Below are 22,846 nucleotides of genomic sequence, written 5' to 3'. Positions count from 1 at the left end.
TGATGTGTCATTCAGTTAACTAAGTCCTGATGTTGTGTCATTCAGTTAACTAAGTCCTGATGATGTGTCATTCAGTTAACTAAGTCCTGATGTTGTGCCATACAGTTAACTAAGTCCTGATGATGTACCATACAGTTTACTAAGTCCTGATGTTGTGCCATACAGTTTACTAAGTCCTGATGTTGTGTCATTCAGTTAACTAAGTCCTGATGATGTGTCATTCAGTTAACTAAGTCCTGATGTTGTGTCATTCAGTTAACTAAGTCCTGATGTTGTGTCATTCAGTTAACTAAGTCCTGATGTTGTGTCATTCAGTTAACTAAGTCCTGATGTTGTACCATACAGTTAACTAAGTCCTGATGTTGTGTCATTCAGTTAACTAAGTCCTGATGTTGTGTCATTCAGTTAACTAAGTCCTGATGTTGTACCATACAGTTTACTAAGTCCTGATGTTGTGTCATTCAGTTAACTAAGTCCTGATGATGTACCATACAGTTAACTAAGTCCTGATGTTGTACCATACAGTTTAATAAGTCCTGATGTTGTGTCATTCAGTTAACTAAGTCCTGATGATGTACCATACAGTTTACTAAGTCCTGATGATGTGTCATTCAGTTAACTAAGTCCTGATGATGTGTCATTCAGTTAACTAAGTCCTGATGTTGTGTCATTCAGTTAACTAAGTCCTGATGATGTACCATACAGTTTACTAAGTCCTGATGATGTGTCATTCAGTTAACTAAGTCCTGATGATGTACCATACAGTTAACTAAGTCCTGATGTTGTACCATACAGTAAACTAAGTTTTGATGAGTTATAAAACTAATTTTACTTGATTTTACTTTTTTTTAACTTACTGATCAGGTTTATCTAATGGAACACCAGGGTTCTGATCTAAATGTTTCTTTATCTTTTTCATTTCATCTTCATCAGCTCTCTAGCAAAATAATACAAAGAAATGACACATAACACAATCATAAACATGTCCTTTAAGCCCAGTTGCTGCAGCATTTGTAAAGCATCAGAGCATTACCATGTCTATTCCAGAGCTGCTCTGGTGGTGTAATATCTGTTTTGCCAGATTTGTTTTATACTTGTCTTTATTATGGATCAGATTAGTGTTTGGTCATTTTGCTGTTACCCTTTTTTACAAGTAATAAAATTTTTCAAAACCAAAATTTTGGACAATGTTCATATCTCAACAAGAAAAGGTTTCATGGAAATCCATTGAGTAATACCAAAGGTATAGCTTGCAATACTATTGCAAGCAGACATAAAGGCCAAAACAAGCATTATCTTTAACGAACAAGATAGCTGACACAGTTAAATTTGTTCTTTTTTAAGTTTCTACATTTCTTTCAAAATAACACGACACACAATTTCAAAATTTCGATACAGTTTTTTTGAACGCCACTAAGTTAGCAGTATTTGGCCAATCAGGAAACATAATTGTGATCAGGTGATTTCAGATTTCCATAGAAGAGCATCCTTAAGGTCAAAGGGTAAAAAGCGACACTATACCGACTGTGTCAGAAAAAGGAATTTTTTAATATGTATTAAACAAGGAGTTGTGGTCAGTGTCATGTCATACCATGAGACAGACTGAAACATACTTAGTCCCAAAACTTTGTTTGTGGAGACAAGGTTAGATTACTAAGACACTAATGAAAAATCATACTTACATTATCATAAATAGCTTTCAGCTTTTCCATCTCAACTTGTGAGGTGTCTAAATTCATGATTGCTAAATAATAATAAAAAAAAATCATCTAGAATTAATCAACAAATAAAACAAGTTGAATTTTAAAAGAGATCACTGAACTTGATAATTGATACAAAAAAACAAAAAACAAAAAACAAAAAAACAAAACAAAACAAAAAACAAAAAACAAAAACAAAAACAAAAATTTAAAATAAAATGCTTCACAAGTTGCAGCTTGATACTACTGCAGAGATTGAACACTCACAGTGTGGATTGATACATCTTTGAATTTTGATTTTGATTAGACACTTGATTTAACAGAAACAAAGCTCCATTCTTGTCCCTAAATCCTAAATGCAGGCCTTCTACGAATAATTTGTCAAAAAGGGCTATTCAAAGGGAAACCTTTCTTAAAAAATATGGCAATATATGGCAGTTTATGCCCAAAATACCATGAAATTGATTATCATGGTTATAGTATGGCGTATTTGCTATGAGAAATAGTGCTGTGCAGGTAAGTCATCAAAGAGTAATCAAGGGAATCAAGATTCTAGTGGAAATGAAAACAATGTAATCCAAGGACCAAGACCAGACATGAAAAACAGACAAACACAGCAAAAAACATAAAGCAACTAAAAATAATACATAAAAAGTAACAAAAGTAAATGAGCAACTTGGACTCCACTAAAAACTGGGATCATGGACCAGGTGCACTGGTAGGGTAAGCCTCCTCTGCTTTTCTAGAAACACCTGCCAAGTTGCTCATAAAAAGTCCAGGGTAGACGAAAGAGGAACGAAGAACTTCATTTCTTGGTGGTTTCAGCAAAAACAGTTTGATTACTGTGTGACCAATGAATTTTTAATTATAGGGATAATATAGGGAAAAGAGCTGTTTTGAGCAAAAATATAGAGGATACTGGGCTGTACCAAAAAGATTGAGATTTCATAGGAAGTACATGGTTGTTTGAAGGCCAGATACCGGTATGTATTCATAGAACATGGATTCTTCCATCATCCTTAAAATACAAAGGAATATCAACTAGAGGCATCAAGGGGCCTGATATGCTCATCTTGTTCATTGTTTGCCTTTCAAGGGCAATAACTCTAACAAGGAATCGTCCAACAACTTTGACCAGGACTTTTGAATACCTTATTGGAAAAAAATCATTACATCAATTAAAAGTCTTTTTTTTTATCGAGATAAAGGCTAAAAGCTACAAGAATTATCATTGTTTGCCTTTCAAGAGCAATTACTCTACCAGGATGCCTTCCTACAACTTCCACCCAATGGAAACTTTTGTATGCCTTATCATAAGGATCATTTCATCAATTGAAAGTTTTTTTTTTATCAAATACGATTTTCAAGACATTGTATAAAAATATAGCATTAATAGAACATTGATACCTGCCATGTAATAGGGAAAAAAAGAAGGATGGCAAAATGTTAAAAATGGCCTAACTCAAAAACTACATTTTTTGACAAGTTTAAAGACACTGCCCAGCCAACAACATCAGATGCAAAGCAATGGCAATAGCTCATCTGGTTTTGGGCCAGGTGAGCTAAAAATGAGGTGGATGGAGCACTGAATTCACCCAAAATACAATAAATAAAGCTACCTATGAATTTTCAATTAAAACTTCATATCATTCCCATGAAGGGTTAACATAATGGAATGTAAATTTATTAAACCCTTAATAGTTAAAAAAAATATGCTTCAGTTGGGAAGCAGATAAGCCACCAAGCCAAAAAGTTTACACACTTTGTACAACCTAAACAAGCTTAAGCTGTATTAAAAAAACCATTCCCCTGTAGGCTTGTAGAGATTTACGAAGTAAGTTTATATACTCTAAATAAGCAATTAAAATATTATGACAAACAAGAAGTGGATGCCTGACCAAGTAAGAACACATTGTACAACATAAAAAGCTTAAGTTACATTCCTACATTTCAAATTGATCCAATGAAGGATTGTCATGTAAATTCATGAAATCTGAACAAAGCAACAAGAATCATTACTGCAAAAAGCAAGTTAATGGGTGACAAAAATGAAAGAAAAAAACAGCTTAAACATGATACAACCAAATCACTTCCATGAAGAGTTGCCTAAATCTACGCAAGAAACACATAGGACAGACATACAAGCAACAATATAAATGAACAGCAACATAATCCTCCTAAAAGTATGGCATAATAAAAATATACTATTTTTTTGCTTTTTATACTGCAGTTCTATGTACAATTCCTAATCTAATCCTCAGCTGTACCACAAGTAACTTACCCTGTTCAATGACATAGAAATCCAGTCTCAAACTGGACAATAATATACCAATGGCCTGAGATCTCTTTGGTTCTATTACTTTGGCAAACTGCAAAATAAAATATCAACCTCATATTCCCTTGATGACAATTAAAGGGGTTTGTACTATATATACTGTACATTATGTAGTTGTAATATCTTAGTATATATCACTGAAACTAGTGAAGTACTAGCCAAAAAAAAGACCAAGGAATTTAAAGTCTACCTGCTTTGGGGGAGATTTATTCTTGGAAAGCCTGGATTTTCTTGTGTTCTCTATTGGGACTTTTGAGAATAATTCATCGACATCATCAAAGTTAATTCTGGCCTCATCAATTTCTTCCCAAACCAGTCTGGCATTCAAGTACCTGTGAAGTACACAAAGGACAACATCAGTATAAAACATGTCAAAGGTTTGTGTCCGTATCAGCGATCAACAGATACTGTATGTATAACTGTGTACAATAAATCATATGTACTAGTATGGCCATGGTTGTTTAGTGTTCCTTTTGTCCCCACTTCCTGTTGTCTCAAAACTCTTAAAGTCTTAAAACACTTTTTCAAATGCCTATTCTTCCTTACATTCATTTAATGTTCAATCAATTCTAGGAGCAAATTTTGTTGTTGAAATGTCTACAAATGAAGTAATAGCCACAAAGAAAAATGAAAGTGTACATATTTGGACAAAGTCATACTTTAACAACTACAAAACAGGTACACTTTCATTTTTGCCATGCAGCCATTACAAACACCAAAGAAATTAATGAAATTAAAATCTTAGTTTGATGAAAATTAACTGTGTAGTTGGTATGTACAAATAGTTTCAGAAATTAAAAAAATTAGCAAAAACATAACTGATTGTACACTGAGTCCTTGTACAATCCTGTAGGTTGGAGATGCATACCGAAATTCATATTATTCCTATAAAACAGTTTCAAAATTCCCATGGCATGTAAAACAGGTCGATTCACTAACTGGTTACAGGCCTAATATTTTGTGGAAAATCAACTCTCTGTAGTGTCATATTGGGAAATTTTATAGTTAAAACTTGAAATACTGTGAGCCAGCTAACTAGAGAATACCCTCTGCTTCAAATAAAGTTATATATATAACTCATAAGTTCAATTATCTTCCTTTGAATTCCTCCAAAAGTAATTATATTACTTCAATCACATCTGCATTTGATGTCCAACCTTCCTATAAAATGTCATAAAATTCCCTTGAGTGGACAGAAAGATGGCCGTACAGACAGACAGAGCCAATGATTCCCATATACCTACCAAATCTGTTTGTTGGGGGGGGGGTTATAATAATACTTGAATCCTAACAAACAGAAATTAGCTGTTGCCCTATCTTTGAAATAAAATAATTTGTTTGGCAACTATTTGGCTAAATTTCCTAACTTTCTTTAATTTTTGTCATCAGTTTTTGTGCAACCATCCATTAAACCCTTGTTTCCAATCAACCAACAATACTCAAATTACAGCACGAAAACCAACACAAGACAACAACACAGATGACAATGACAGCGCCATACCAATATATGACCGCAAATTTTTTGTGGATGTATAAAAATTATAATATTCTGAAGCACGGGTAGACACTGTTAGAACCAGCAGATGAAAAAACCCATAATTTGAATTTTTCATTCATTTCAAAGTTAAACTTTGCCATCTCTTACACCTCAAATGGACTATTTTGAGTTCAAAATTTCTGCTTTCAGGATGCTTTCATGGCTCACTTTTTACCCCATAATCTCAAGAATGGTTAATGACAGATCTAGAGTAAATATGCTAGCATACTTCTTAGAGCCCTTGAAAAGAGGAACAATTCATAAAAAAAAATTCTTGAAAAAGATGAGGAATTTTAAGAATACAGTCTTTCAAAAAATGATGGTTTTGGTTCCTTTGACCCTACGTTACTAAAAATAGTGAGGAATATTCCAATACTGTTTGAAAAATACATGTGAAGATTTCAACTAGGAGTCAAATATAGAAAAAAAATTAAAATCAGACCAGAATTAAAACAAGAGGCTTCCAGGAGCTTGAATCGCTCACCTGATTAAATTTTGTCTTTCAAGGGCAATAAATTAAACAAGGAGTTGTCGGACAATTTTGACTCAAGAAGACTTTAGTAGAACTTATCATAAGGATAACTTTTTTGTTTGAATGTTTCCTTCTATCTATTATAGTTTTCAAAATATTGGCTGAATACTGTAAAAAAAAAAAAAAACCCAGTCATTTTTTATCTTTCAATGGCAATAACTCTTACAAGGAGTCGTCTGACAACTTTGATCCATTGGAGACTTTTGTAGGCCTTATACTAAAAATCATTTCAGCAATTGAAAGAATTTTGCTAAACCTAACAGTTTTGGAGATATAATATGCAAAAAACTACTGTCTGTCTGTTGTGTTTTAGTAAAGGCAGCCTCGTTTTTTGACAGATCAAACATTCCTACAACAGTTCTACGCCGGACACCCCAAGGAACATTCATACCAAGTTTGGTTCAAATTGGTCACGTTGTGTCAGAGGAGAAGACTTTTGAAAGAAATAACATTAAAAATAGCAAAAAAAAGAAGAAAAAGGCAACAACTCCAACATGGCTTAAGAATATTTGACCACAGATAGATCTCATCACGCTAAACACTTTTACTTCACCTCAGAATTTGGCTTAACCTAATGGTTAAGGAAATATATGCAAAAAACTACTGTATGACCCCTATCTTCTATTTTTAGTAATGAAGGCCCATTTTTTTTAATGGATGAAAAATCCCCACGACAATTCTATGCTGGATACCCCAAAGAACATTCATAACAAGCTTGGTTCCAATTGGTCAAGTAGTGTCAGAGAGAGGATTTTTGAAAGAAATAACATTAAAAACAGCAAAAAAACATCACAGAGCCCAACTGATTAGGGGTATTACTTCTACTTGCGTCTAGCAAGGCAATAGCTCACTCAGGTGAACTAATTAATATCAGTATTTCATAGAGATCCATACATTTCATCTCAAGTCCAGAAACCATTTAAATTTAAATTTTGGTCTTTTCTGACACTTAGGGCTACAATACCAAAAAAATAATCTCATTCTGATGAGCGATATTGTATATCACTGTCCCAAAATCAGAATATTTTTGTTTAAACCTCTGTTAAGATCTTTCTTGGGCCTCCGTAATTCCCAGATGATTTCAGGCCCACATGGCCCAATACCTCTAATGAACTTTGACCTGAGTCAGATGAAAAAGTCGTAATAGACAGACACTAAATTCCAACAGGTACTTGGATGTTGTGCAAGAATATCAGTCACATTTATTACTCCGAGTGAAGTGTATTAAAGACTTTAAAATCTTTGGAATGCTAGACAAAAAGATGGATTAAATAAAATAAATATTCAAAAGAATTATTTAAGATATAAAACAAATGCAAGTTTCAAAGAATATTTTGATGCTTTGGAGGACATTTAGGTATTACCTCAGGGTTTAGAGATAATCAGAAAAATGAATTCCAACATTCTGTATGTGGTAGGGAATCTTGAAGCCATAACACCAGAATCAATCCCAACATTTCCTATGTGGTAGGGAACCCTGAGGCCATAACCCCAAGTATCAAAGTCAACATTCCCCATGTGATAGGGAACATTGAGGCCATAACCCAAAGAACCAATCCCAACATTCCCTATGTGGTAGGGAACCTTGAGGCCATAACCCCAAGTATCAATGCCAACATTCCCCATGTGATAGGGAACCTTTAGGCCATAACCCAAAGAACCATTCCCAACATTCCCTTTGTGGTAGGGAACCTTGAGGCCATAACCCCAAGAATCAATCCCAACATTCCCAATGAGGTAGGGAACTTTAAGGCCTTAACCCCAAGAATCAATCCCAACATTCCCCATGTTGTGCTGAACCTTAAGGCCATAACCCAAAGAATCAATCCCAACACTACCCATGTTGTGCTGAACCTTGAGGCCATAACCCCAAGATTCAATCCAAACATTTCCAATGTAGTAGTGAACTTGAAGCCATAACCCAAGAATCAATCCTAACATTCACTGTGCATGGTGCAGAACCTTGAGACCAAAACCCCAATAACCAATCCAAACATTCTGTATGTGGTAGGGAACCTTGAGACCATAACCCCAAGAACCAATCTAAACATTCCCCATGTGGTGTGACCCCTTGAGACCAAAGCCATAAGAATCAATCTGAACATTCTGTATGTGGTAGGGAACTTGAGGCCATTACCCTAAGAATCAATCCCAGTATTCCCTATGTGGTGCGGAACCTTGCAGCCATTACCCTAAGAATCAATCCCAAAATTCCCCATGTGGTGCGGAACCTTGAGGGCATAGCCCCAAGAATCAATCCCAACATTCGCTGTGCATGGTAGGTAATCTGAAGACCATAACCAAAAAGAACCAATCCCAACATTCCCCATGTGGTAGGGAACTTGAGGCCATAACCAAAAGAATCAATTCCAACATTCTCTATGTGGTAGGGAACTTTTGAGGCCATAACCCCAAAAATCAATCCCAACATTCCCTATGCATGAAGTAATGATCAGACAGAAGCAAACTCTATATTTGTTACAATGTTGCTACACATAGCCATATGCCCCTAATTCAAGTGCAAAAGTCCAATAACTCCTGTGGAATTTATCTAATCAAAATGGCAGTATGACATGATCAATCACAAATGGTGAATGATGACTTAAAATCCTACAAAATTTGAACAAAATCCATTAAGCAGTTCCCTAGGAGTTGCATTCACAAATGTTCCTATAGTGTAACATACACAAATTCAACAAAGTCCTATATCTCCTTTAAAATTTGTCAAATCATAATGTCGGTGCAATATGATCAACTACATATGGTGACTAATAACCCAATGAAATTTGAACAAAATCTGCTGAGTGTTTTTGAGGAGTAGCCCACCAGAAGTGTATGGACAAATACACGGACACCGGTATTTCCATGTTCCGATGTCAATTTGAGGTTTCAAACTAAAAGATTTACCTGTAAATATATCATATATATAATGTATATTATCATACAATATCATCAAGACATCAAATTTAACTGAATTCAGGATGTTTGTCCTGTCCATTCTACTCCACACTGTAAAGACAATATGGAATAAAACTGGATCAGTCAAAGGAAAATCTGTTATCAGATCTTAACAAGGCAGTAACTGGTATATGAAAGAAATTCTGAATAAAGAAATTCTGGGATAAATAAAAATTGTGTCAAGCTAATCTGACTATTTTGAAGCAGGTAGAAATAAATATATTGATATTTTGAGCAATGTTCATGAACTGTTCTTCTCCTGCTATCATATTTTCTAAATAAATATGCGAAACTTGTTCAAGACAGGTTTTTTTCAGCAATCTTTTGAGCAAGGGCATCATTAAACTTGTTACCTGTTTCCCATTTTTGACATTGCTCATAACTGAAAAGGTAACCAGGAGATGATATTATGCAGTGGAGGAATAAAGCTTCATGTTATTCGACACCCTTTATTTGTAGAAAGCTTAGTTGCAGGATAAATATGTAAGGCTACTTACTCTTTGTGTTTCGGAGATTTGATATCATTGACAACTATTCTGTTCCAAAACAGTGGTTTCATTGGAGACTTCGTGTTGATTACTGGTTTTAATGAACCTATAATAAAGTAAGTGGTAGTATTAATAATTTGAAAAATAGGACATTGTATGGAAATTAATGTAGAGGGAAAAAAACAGAAATGCACATCAAAATCATATAATTGGGGGATGGTAACAAATTTGATGAGCATTGTCTTTTCAGCTTACTCTGAAACTTGATCTGTATTTTATAGTTTTTAACAACAGAGTCAAGTTGACGAAAAATTCCTTGATCAAGTTATCAACTGGAGAAAAGACATACTGATGGGCACATATCTGTCAGTTAAAACAGAACATTTCACCATGCCACCAAATGTGGCAGAGTTTAAAATACAAATCTATGACTTTCGAAAACACTCGTTATTTCATAAGATTAATGGGATATCACCAATCCCTGCTAATATTTTTTTAACCATCACTTAATAAAAAATTTAAAGAACTTATGATTGAAAAACCAATGGTCCCTTCAGTTTTATCTTAAAATCATTATCTTTACATGGTTGTTTTTGCAATGATGATACATTCAGAGATATGACACACAGATCAACAATTATCATAACAATGAGTTAAAGCTCTTACTCCAGTAAACAGGAGGTTGATATGTAACAAATAAACACATACAGTATAGTAGACCATGACAAAACTGCATACTAAATTTCAACACATTTATATTCAGTGCAACCCTCAAGTTGGATTGTGATCCCCTGCATGTATTAAACAGCCCGTTATATTCCTTTCTGCACATCCACATATGGTGCCAAAAATTCCTTAATTTTTCATCAAAATCTCTTAAGTGGTTTAGAAAGGTCTTGTTTACAGGTTTTCAAAAAATCTTCCTTTGGAATCATGTGACAATAACTTTATCATGTACATGATATAAAGCCTTATTTTCCTATAAAATTTGTTCAAAATCCATTCAGTGATGAGGGAAGAGATGTGTTACTGTTAAAGTACATTAATTCCTGGATATCAATTTTTGTGGTCTAGGGAAGAAACACTAGTTCTTGTATTCTTGAATTTGTGGTTTTGTGGTTTCAGTACAAACATAAGTGGGATTCTCCATTTCAATGGGAACCAAATTTAAAAAAAAAAACAAGAAAATTGGTACCCCATGAACAAGAGTACTTTCACAGTAAGTGTTACAAGAAATGAGGACATGTACAGATGGTTAGACAGACAAGGTGATTCCTACGTACCCCCTCCACAAAAATTAAAAAATAAATAAATCTCAAGACACTATTAGATTCAGCTTATTCACAAACCCCAAGCATTTAAGAAATCAATTTTAGATACACAAAGTTTACTTTTTGGCTTTTATTTAGACCAACTAATAAACAAAGCCTAAAATCAAAATTAATTGTATGGTTTCACATATCAAGGAACCCAAACAGTTCAATTTTAAACATTTTTTAAGAAAATGTTTGTTTTTGGTCCCTACGTCTCTGAATTGCTCACCTGGTTTAAGTTTGTCTTTCAAGGGCAATAAATTTAATAAGTTGCCCAACAATTTTGAATCAAGAAGACTTTGGTAGGACTTGTCATAAGGATCATTTCAGTAAATTGAAAGTTTTTTTCTCTGTGCTAGTTTTCAAGATATTGGCTGAAAACTGTAAAAAAAATAATGTTATTTTTTTATCTTTCAAGGGCAATAACTCTTACAAGGAGTTGTCTGACAACTTTGATCCCTGAAGATTTTTGAATGCCTTATAATAAGGATCATTTCAGTAATTGAAATAATTTGGCAAAATGGTTTTGGAGATATATGCAAAAAACTACTGTACGATCCCTATGTTCTATTTTTAGTAATGGTGGCCATGTTTTTTGACAGATCAAAAATACCCATACCAGTTTTATGCAAGATATCACAAGAAACATTCATACCAAGTTTGGTTCCAATTGGTCAAGTAGTGTCACAGGAGAAGATTTTTGAAAGAAATAGCAATGAAAATAGCAAAAAAACGTTGAAAAAGGCAACAACTCCAACATGGCTTAACAAATTAAAATGAAAATTTTATCACAGCTGAACACTTTTACCCGATGTCAAAATTTGGCTAAGCCTAACAGTTTTGAGATATATGTGAAAAACTACTGTCTGACCCTTATCTTCTATTTTTACAAACAGCGCCCATGTTTTTTGACAGATAAAAAAATTGGTTCCAATTGGTCAAATAGTGTCAGAGGAGAAGTGTTTAGAAAAATTGATAATGACGACAAAGGACACCGAGTGAAAGCAATAGCTCACATGGCCTTCGGCCAGGTCAGCTAAAAAAGGTGAAAATTATTCCTAACTTTCCTGTTAAGGCATTGTACCCTGTGATTCATTTTCACAGACATCCATTCACTTAAACTTAAATCATTGCTTGGACACCAAAGTCTACAGATGACTGCAATAGTGACAAGGATGACGAAATGATAAAAAAATACCAAAATAACAATATAAGACAGTCAACGAAAATTCTTGACGTATAAAATAGTAAAATATTATTTGTGAACATAATCATATAGGTGAGTTGTGCATAATTAATCAATAACTTATGAAAATTTAAAGCACTTCAAACTATGTGCAACAAGAAACACTGGTGACGTTATGTATTTACTGCATGCTGTAGTAAATGTCCACAAGACATTAGGGACTGCAGGCAGTAGTAATGGCCCGCGCAAAATCCCCAGTATTCCACCATCAAGTTCTCCATCTATAAAAACAATTTATGTTCCTGAACATAAATTTTGCACTCTTTAAAAAAAACTGAAGGAATTCCTTATTAAGATTTTGTCACAAGGCAAAAATGTGATTAATATTTGTTTGCAATAGCAAGATAGTTTCTGATATCTAAAATATTGTAATACAACTTTTTAATATAACAAGAGGCTCCCAGGAGCCTGAATCACTCACCTGGTCAAAGTTTGTCTTTCAAGAGCAATAAGTTTAACAAGTTGTCCAACAATTTTGACTCAACAAGACTTTAGTAGGACTATCTAAAGGATCATTTCAGCGATTGAAAGTTTCTTTCTATCTATTGTAGTTTTCAAGATATTGGCTGAAAACTGTAAAAAAAAGTCATTTTTTCATCTTTCAAGAGCAATAACTCTTAAAAGGAGTCACCTGACAACTTTAATCCCTGAAGACTTTTGAAGGCCTTTTAATAAGGGTCATTTCAGCAACTGAAATAATTATGCTAAACCTAATGGTTTTGGAGATATATGCGAAAAACACACAGTCTGACCCCCTATGTTCTATTTTTAGAAATGGTGGCCATGTTCTTCAATGGATCAAAAATCTCCACATCATTTCTATGTAGGATACCCCAAGGAACATTTATACCAAGTTTGGTTCCAAGTGGTGTCAGAGGAGAAGATTTTTGAAAGAAATAACATTCAAAATAGCAAAAGACATCGAAAAAGGGCAATAACTCCAACATGGCTTAACAGAATAAAATGAAAATTTGACCACAGATAGATCTCATCATACTAAACACTTTCGCCCTGTCAAATGGGTAAACCTAATTGTTTTTGAGATATATGAGAAAAGCTACTGTCTGACCCCTATGTTCTATTTTTAGTAATGGCAGCCATGTTTTTTGACGTATCAAAAATCCCCATACTAGTTCTATGCAGGATACCTCAAGAAACATTCATACCAAGTTTGGTTCCAATTGGTCAAGTGGTGTCAGAGGAGAAGAGTTTTGAAAAATTGTTAACCATGATGAAGAAGATGAATGATGATGACAGGCACCAAGTGATGGCAATAGCTCATAAGGCCTTCGGCCAGGTGAGCTAAAAGTGAGAATAGATATGGTGAAAATGTCAGAGACAACAACATATAGGGATGAAAAATGTCAGCTCAAGGCCACCCTTGGGTCTTATGAAGACGAGAAAACCCTCACAACACAGGGCAGGCTGTAGCTGGCCCAAAAGGCACATTATAATGCATTTTCCACAATTATAATTAAAACTTCACAATAATTTCTTACTTGACAACACTGAATCCTGGACAGGAGACTGATAAGAGTTCTACCAGTCATTCAACAGAAAATCTTTAGATTTTATGTACCAAACACTATTACTACAATTAGTGTTATAAGAATTTTTATGACCTAAGCTCAGACATGTGTAATCATTAATTGTATTTGTAATCAGCTGTAATCGATGACATTTTTGCATGTAATATTAACCAGTAATTTATAGAAATATGATTACTTGTAATTACAATATCAAAATGGACAATGATCATGATTACTCTCTGATTACTTTAGATTACTTTTATTTTTTTGCATTCTGAATACTTTTTGGGGGAAAGGGATTCTTTTGGCACCTAATCTAGTATTTCTCTGCTTATTTTATCAACAAATGGGTGCCATAGTGACCTTTTCCCTTTTTTTTTTAAATATGATTTAGTAATGTTACACCCTAAAGTTAATTCTAAATATGTAAAAAATCCTATAATGCAACCTTTATTTGATAATGTATGCTGACTGCATATAAAGTTATAATGAAAATTGTTATTTCTGAACCTTTTTGTAACTTCATACGTACACTGCCAATCAGGTATTGAAAATATATTTAAACATTTAATTACCAGACACTGCTCATGGTAAAGTGATTCATGCTGTAGAAAAACCCATGGAACAAACAATGCTTTTTCGGTATACATATGCCATATCTTTATGTGACAAAAGTCCTTTCTGTAGTAAGATCTGTACTTCAGATAAAACTGCACTTCGATCTCCCACTAAAACTAACCAATTCAAACCAAATCAAGAACAATAACCCTTGCAAAGTGCTAATTTCATGTACAATCTATATAAATTTTATCTAAAAAGTGCAGCACCCAAATGAAAAACTAAGACTGGTTATGTGGTCTATAGCTATTTCTGGACAAAAAATAAAAGTAAATTTGGTGGGTTTTTGACATGCATGAATTACCTCCTGTCTGATTTTAGGAGGATTTTTGAGATGCACGAATCACCTCCTGTCTGATTTTAGGTGGGTTTTTGATATGCATGAATCACCTCCTGTCTGACTTTAGGTGGGTTTTTGACATGCATGAATCACCTCCTGTCTGATTTTTATATAGACTGCTACTTACAAACCAATTCACCTGAACTTTAATACTTATACCACAAAGCAATGTAATATAATTTGTATGAACTCAGATATATGAACATGCAGACCTCTTCTGGAAAGTTGTGTGAACCCTGGCAGTGGTGGAGCCCCTGGTGGTCCAGGAGGTGGTGGAGGTGCCCCAGGTGGTGGTGGCGGTGGTGGGATATCTGGCACAGGTGGTGGAGGGGGTGGTGGTATAGTTCCTTTTCCACCCACATTTTCTGGAGAGAACTTCAGCTTTTCAACAGGCATATCCCCAGTGTAACCATTGTCCACTTCTACACCAGGAACTCTGCCCTGAACACACTCTGGGGTTACTGCAGGCAGGATTTGATTTACATAAGGTGTGCCTGTTACAGCTACACTCAATTGTACATTTTCATCACAAAAACCACTCTGTTCAGTAGCTACAGATGAAGCTGTTTGTGAAACTGTCTTAATTCCAGCTAATTCTTTGTATCGAGCTACTTCTCTTTCAAGAAAGGCAATTTTTTCAACACAGTTCTGAAGTCTATTTTGGTATTCCTCTCTACACTTTAAAAGTACAGTCTGGTGGTCTGTCTGTAAAACAAATCAAATATGCCTTAGTTTTTTTTTTTTTTTAGATTAAACAGTAGTCTAATATTACACAAACATTTCAATTGTATTTTCTTTCTTTTCAAATTCATACGGGTACTGTGTGTATTCTGAACAACAGAAAACCGAAGAGGTAAAGTCAGAAAGGCCTATTTCAGGCCCAGTAATATAAAACACTTCAGAAATGATGATACAAAGGACTAGGTTCAGTAAGGTGCTATTCTGGCCCCAGTATTCAATGTTTTTGAAAGATTTGTTTTGGTCTATACTAGTTAGTTTATTTGAAAGGGTAATGGTTGTAGTAAATACATCTCAGCCAATTTTGGCAATATCATGAATGTTTTTGACATAATAGCGGTCAAAATAAACACAATAATAGTGAAATCTTCAATTTTGTTGCCATTTTGCACATATTTTTTGATGGTTTTTGCCTAAAACAGAAGTGGCCGCATCCGTGTTTATCCAAAATATTGACATACATGTTGTATCTTACAATACTACACAATATATATAAAGATCAAGAATGAACATGCATGCAGCCGCAATTGTTTTTCACAAAAGCCATAAAAAAAACAAAAACATACTAAATATTGAGATTTTATGGATTTTTCATCATTCAGGCAATTTTATTGGTGCTACAGTGATGAGATGCTTTTCTGTTTTGGCCTAAATTTATCGAACCAGCTGGTGTAAACATTTATGTATACAGAAATGACAAAAAACTTTATTTTGAACAATTTCAAATTCAGGGGCCAAAATTGGCCATAACCGAACCTTCTCCTTTCATTCCACACTAAAGTATTTTAAAATATAATATTTTAATGGAAAACTAGAAAAACAGTGAGCAATGTCACTAACTCCCTCACTTGATAATATGCATCCTTTGACCACAAAATTGATTGGGATCAAACTCTAAAATAAGAGGTGTTCAATGGGAATATGTAATAAAGATTCTATGAAAGTTTAATTCCATTCAGTGGTATAGGAGTGACATATAAAAGATGTGTAATGAAAGGAAGGACACCCCTAGCACTATATACCCTCCAATATATTCTATAATTTGATGAAGAATATCTTCTTGTAGAGCACCCTAAAGTAAGGAAAAATATATTACTTTGCAAATTATAGATGTATTTTACAAAGTTTTAGGCTATTCAATGATAGTTTTAACTATGTCCGCATTGAAATTGCAAATTCAAATTTTACTCAGAAGATAATTTTTTGTAATGTGGACACTTTCATTTCATGCAAAATATGGTTGGAGAATAAAAAGTTAAATAGATGTCTTAAAGCATCTAAATTGACTGGTAAAATCACCAGTTTAAGAAAATAAAATACTTTAAGTTATTACATTTTATTTTTAAGGTTATTATTGACTTCATTCAAACTAATCAACATTAAAGATTTAGATGAAAGTTTCAGGTCCATAAAATTTGAAGCAGATAAAAAGCTTCAGCCTGGGCAGCATGACAAGACTGCAGCCCTTTGAACACTGTACACTAGGGATCAATGTGGACACACAATTAATGTCTGACACAGGCTTAGAATGGTGGATTGACTTGGCATTTTTGACCCATTTTCTTAATAGATTTAAATTACCAATTAGTAAAGCATTGTTTTGTTTTAATCGTTTAGAAAGTATTTTAATCATTAAGCAGTGTGCAAGGGTATGGACCACTTTGGACCACTTTATCTCTGAAACATTTAAACGGGGAGCGAATTTGTTTGCATACTTTAATAAAAAGTCCATGTACAGAGGAAAAATCTGAGAAAAAAAAAAAAAACCATTAACATAAAATAAAATGTAGAAAAAAAGTCTTTTAAATAATGACTTTTGCACCTTTGATCCCACTGAATTAAAAAAGTAAGAGGTTTTCAAAATCTTGTTGAAAAACGCAGGCATTAATTTTCATGAAGAATCCAATGAAAATTTCTTTAAAAACCATACCAGAAAAAAACAAAGTTGATTATAATATATCTAACTTTCATGACATTTTGATAACTACATGCACAACAGTTATTGCACAGAAGTGAAAAATTAACAATGTCAACAACGACAGCATCATAACATAATATGGCTACAAATATTGTTTTATATAAAAAAAAGTACCATTCAAACATTTTCTTAGTAAATTATTACTGCCATAAAAATATCAGGGAGCAGTAATTTGTCATTATTTTGATCCTTTCATGTTCTACAGGGTAGATGGTGTTTATGATATCACATAGAAGTGACATTGCATAATCTTGCCTAGATATTACTGAGCAGTGATAGTAGTGTTTTACCTGTACTTTCTCCAACTCTGTTTTGTATTCATTCCTCACTGTAACAAGCATTGCCTGTTGATCTACCAAAACACAAAAAGAACCAAATAATAGCAGTCAGTGCAAATTATATTGTGTATTTTTATTTATTTTATTTCTGTTCTATTTTTACTGAGATTTCTTCCCCTCACCACATTTTACTGATGAAAAATGCATGTGTTTGTTTAAATTTTTTTTTAACTATATACAGTTATTATTTTTATTTTTGTTTCTATTTTGTATTGAATTGTATTCTCTCACTTCTTTGGCTTTCAAGATGTTCTGACTTTATATATATTTAATCATCACAGCTGATTTTAACTTTTACTATACTGGGCGTCACATAATGCCTGGACCATTCAAGTTTGAAATAAAAATAGAACTGCAAGTTTATTGCCACCTACAGGTGTTAAACTATTTAGAACAACTGGCTTGATCTTATCATAAAACAATGTCTCTCTGAAATTAGAATTGTTTCACAATGTTTACCGAGACAATTTTTGGTTGCATGTAGTTTTAGAGACCAATAATTCACTTACTAATTTTGTGTCTAAAACTTTTTTGAGGTGTATTATTCCTACAAAAATGTTTATTTTCAAATTTGTGATAAAGTACATTTTTGTCAACACAGAATTTTAAAAACACAGTATGATCAGTATTTGTCAACAATTGGAGCTAAGCAATAACAAGAGGTTCCCAGGAGCCTGAATCGCTCACATGGTTGAATTTTGCTTTTCAAGGGTAATGAATTTAACAAGAAGTTGTCCAACAATTTTAACTCAAGAAGACTTTGGTAGGATTTATCATAATGATCATTTCACTAATTGAAAGTTTCTTTTATCTATCAAAGTTTTCAAGATATTGGCTGCAAACTGATAAAAAAAGAAGTCATCTTTCCCCTTTCAAGGACAATAACTCTTACAAGGAGTCATCTAACAACTTTTATCCCGGAAGACGTTTATAGGCCTTATAATAAGGATCATTTCAGCAAGGTAAAGAATTTGGCTAAACCTAACCGTCTTGGAGATATATGTGAAAAACTACTGTCTGACCCCTATTTCTATTTTTAGTAACAGCGACCATGTTTTTCGACGGATCAAAAAATCTCTACATCAGTTCTATGTAGGATACCCTAAGGAATCTTCAAACCAAGTTTGGTTTTAATTGTTCAAGTTGTGCCAGAGGAGAAGATTTTTGAAAGAAATAACATTAAAAATAGCAAAAAAAAAAACATTGAAAAGGGGCAATAACTCCAACATGGCTTAACAAATTAAAATGCAAATTTGACAACAGATAGATTTCATCATGCTAAACACTTTCACCATGACAGACTTTTGGCTTAACCTAACTCTTTTGGAGATATATGCAAAAAAAATACTGCCTGACCCCTATATTCTATTTTTAGTAATGGCAGCCATGTTTTTTGACAGATCAAAAATCCCCACACCAGTTCTATGCAGGATACCCCAAGGAACATTCAAACCAAGTTTGGTTCCAATTGGTCAAGTAGTGTCAGAGGAAAAGAGTTTTGAAAAATTGTTAACCATGACGACGGAGATGACGGATGCCAAGTGATGGCAATAGCTCATCTGGCCTTTGGCCAGGTGAGCTAAAAATACTGTCTGACCCCTACATTCTAGTTTTAGTAACAATGGCCATGTTTTTTGGGTGATCAAAAATCCCCACACCAGTTCTATGCAGCATTTCCAAAGGAACATTTATACCAAATTTGGTGCCAATTGATCAAGCAGTGTCAGAGGAGATTTTTGAAAGAAATAACATTAAAAATAGTAAGAAAATGTTGAAAAAAGCCAACAACTCCAACATGGCTTAATGGATTAAAATGAAAATTTGACAACAGATAGACCTCATCATGCTGAACACCTTTACCCCCATGTTAGAATTCAGCTAAACCTAACGGTTTTGGAGATATAAGTGAAAAACTATTGTCTGACCCTTATGATCTATTTTTAGTAACAGCAGCCATGTTTTTCCACAGATAAAAAATCCCCACATCAGTTCTATGCAGGATACCCTAAAGAACATTCACACCATATTCCAATTGGTCAAGTATTCGCAGAGAAGAAGATTTTGAAGGACAACGACGATGACGATGATGGACAACGATGATGGACGCCAAGTGATGGCAACAGCTCACATGGCCATTGGTGAGCTAAAACTGGCAGAATTACAATGTGATTTCTTGTAAGGAGTCATCTGGAAACATTCTATATCATTTGTTTTTTTCTTCTTTAGATTTATTGTGATTTGTTATCATTAATTTGTGTTATATGAAATGTTAAACAGTATTTGTTTTTTATTCTCCATGACATTTTGCCATTTTGTTTACAATACTGATATTAATTTCATCTACGGTAGACTTGACTTACCTGCTTCAGTAAATTTGCGACCTGCTTGAAGATCCTCTTCACTTATTTGAAGAGGAGGAGGCCAAGAAGGAGTCAGTTTTCCGATGTCATTTGGTTTGGTTTTTGGGACTTCAGTGTGAGCCCAGTAGTACATGCAATCTGTCTGAAATTGAAAAAAATACTGCAAATTGGTTGGTAATAAATACATACATACAATAAATACAGAAAACAATTAAATCTGACTGCAGAGGTCAAACCCTAAACAGTTGGGGCAAGTTGGGACACACCATTCAAGGCTGATACAGTTTCAAATTTTGATTGAGATTGAGCCGAAAATCAATCCTAAATCAATCCTAACCCTCCTTTGGAGGTATGCCACAATGAGGTGTAATTTCAAAGAGATCCTTTCCCTTTTTTCTAATGTTATCATTCAGACATCAAGAATATGTTTATTTCTAGCCCCATCCCTGTTTGGCTCCTTACTCCTAATTGGTTCAAGTCACAACCCAAAAAACTAATCTCAACCTACATTTGCATTTGGTGGTATATGGCTTTAAAGAAATCTATAACTTGTACTCAAGATATTGTCTGCACACCAGGAAAATCCTTGTTTCTGGCCCCATTTTGGCCCTAATTCCTAAAAAAGTCACAACCACCAAAAATAACCCCCAGACTACTATTTGTAGTATGGAACTTTTAAAAATGGTACACATCAAGTGCCTACAGACAAGATATGCATGATATTTTGGTAGTATAAAAATTGTAACAGTTTTATGCAATATTTCTAACTACTACATAATATTTTTAGTAGGTATAAAGATGTAATCAATAAAAATGATAAAATCTTGTACACTAAGGACTGCAACATCCATCCATACACTCTGATATGTTCTCATGCATTGGTTTTGATAGCTTCTAACCTTACATTAACATTGTGTAGTTATTTCAAACAATTAACCATGAAGTCAGTCATGATAACTATTTATGTCATATTAGATGAATCATAAAACAAAAAGTATGAGAATCAACTGACATGACTTATCCATCCTGCTATTTAACCTTCAAGTTATCTTCTTTAATATCTATAATTCATTAGGTCTTTAAAAAATTACCTGTGTTTCTTCTAAACCTACCAACCATAATTTTAAAGAATTTTTTTTGCCATTTTTTGACAAGCAGTATTAAAGTCTGAATGTGTCTCCAAAACAAACCAGTCAAAAACTTTAGAATAAATTAAATTTGCATACCTACCAACTTAGTTTTTTTTACAGCACAGGTATTTTTTTTTCTTTGCCTTATAAATACATCAGAAGTAAAATACCTTAGGTATGCTATAGAAAAAATGCTCCAGTGATTTCATCTTTATCACTTAAAATAATATTTTTTCATATTTTATTCAAAACTTTAAACAATTAAATAAATGTGTCATCTATACCTGTGTACCATGTAGGACTTAAATTAATTTATGAGGTATTTCCTCATAATTGTAACATTTTCAGAATTTATAGATGCTATTACGCATGTAGAGAATATTTGGCTTGTATCAAAATCAAGAGTCTAGGGAGTTCAATCAGCATTAGTATAGTAATACAAAAATAAGGCATACTGTGCAACTGTATATTAGTTTATTTAAATGGCAGCATATTACTGATTATCATTTTCATTGTAACAATTTGATGAAGATGACACAAACCTACTAACCCATATAACAAAAAAAGTTTTACAATTAAAAGTGAAAGTGGAGGTAGTTAAGATAACTTTTACAGAAAAATAACATTATTGTATAGGGTGTATTAAGATATGTATGGAATAATTGGAATAGTCCTGTGTTTTCCTTATGAGTTAAACCATACAAAGAGGCTAACTAATAGAGAGTCCATCACATTATGATCAGAAATAGTTTTGTTATACATTGTATCAATAATAAAATACCTGTTCATTGATCTTCATTAGTATCCACCAAAATAAATATAAAGTCACATGACAAATCAGGACTAAACAATTACACCCATCCCTTTGGACAGTGATGAGGAATGACATCAGATTAACTCCCCTTAATGGAGTACTTATTTAAATGTCAGTGACAATACACATCTCCTATTAGAGAATAATGAGATTTAATTTGATATCATTATAAATAGACAGATTGGTCATATTACAGAATGTAAATAGCTCCAGGTTATGTGGTCATTATTCACATGTTCAATGTAGAGGTAACAATAGGTTGTTTATCAAACTAATTAATGCAATGCTGAATAAAAGGTGGGATGTTTCTATGTCAGATGCTGATGCACAAGATATGAGGAGAACTATACCAGTCAAAATAAAGCTAGGCCTGAAACTAATTGCAACACACAATATTCTGAATATACTTTACCTGACTATATAAAAGAAAATCCACAACAACTTGAAAGTAGATTATCAAAGGAAGAGGTACATTTATTGATGAAATTGCGCCTCCATCTTTGTGAAAAGAGTGGACTCTTACTTGCTGAACTAGAGTGTTAAACCTTAAATTGCCAACATTTACAAATTAAATGTTCTGCACATTTAGATCGTTACCATTGGCCAGTTTTCTTAAGTTTCACAAAACCAGTCAGTAGATTACTCATTTATAATGAAATACAAGTGTCAGCACCAAAGAAAACCCATGAGACATTTTGATATCCTTTAGGCCAAGAAAAAAAAATGTCTGTTCAAGGTTACAATGAATGACAAAATTGAGTACATACATATTTCAATTAATTTTTTAAAATCATTTTATAGACACTTATATGATTTCTCGACTTTAAAAGTGCTCAACTTAAAAAAATGACAGTTAAGGGGAATTTCATAAAAAATACAAATAAAATGTGCC

At 33.5% G+C, this 22,846-nt stretch overlaps 1 protein-coding gene across 1 annotated transcript in view; it reads right to left on the bottom strand.

Moving 5' to 3' along the window:
- LOC148623534 (uncharacterized) overlaps positions 1-22,846 on the bottom strand; it is a 56,294-nt gene that overhangs the window by 18,642 nt on the left and 14,806 nt on the right. The window contains exons 4-11 of the mRNA XM_088565402.1: positions 20,011-20,152; positions 17,603-17,664; positions 14,809-15,301; positions 9,560-9,656; positions 4,226-4,367; positions 3,982-4,069; positions 1,683-1,744; positions 858-937 (exon numbers count right to left, since the gene is read on the bottom strand). Of these exons, the coding sequence (XP_088421528.1) occupies positions 858-937; positions 1,683-1,744; positions 3,982-4,069; positions 4,226-4,367; positions 9,560-9,656; positions 14,809-15,301; positions 17,603-17,664; positions 20,011-20,152 (1,166 nt within the window). The remainder of the gene's footprint in view (positions 1-857; positions 938-1,682; positions 1,745-3,981; positions 4,070-4,225; positions 4,368-9,559; positions 9,657-14,808; positions 15,302-17,602; positions 17,665-20,010; positions 20,153-22,846) is intronic.

Source organism: Perna viridis, chromosome 2 (genome assembly GCF_037379345.1).
Source record: "Perna viridis isolate PV_CMFRI_1.1 ecotype Kerala chromosome 2, ASM3737934v1, whole genome shotgun sequence".
Lineage (NCBI taxonomy): Eukaryota > Metazoa > Mollusca > Bivalvia > Mytilida > Mytilidae > Perna > Perna viridis.
The sequence above is the reverse complement of the archived record's forward strand: the minus strand, read 5'-3'. Positions and strand labels throughout refer to the sequence as shown.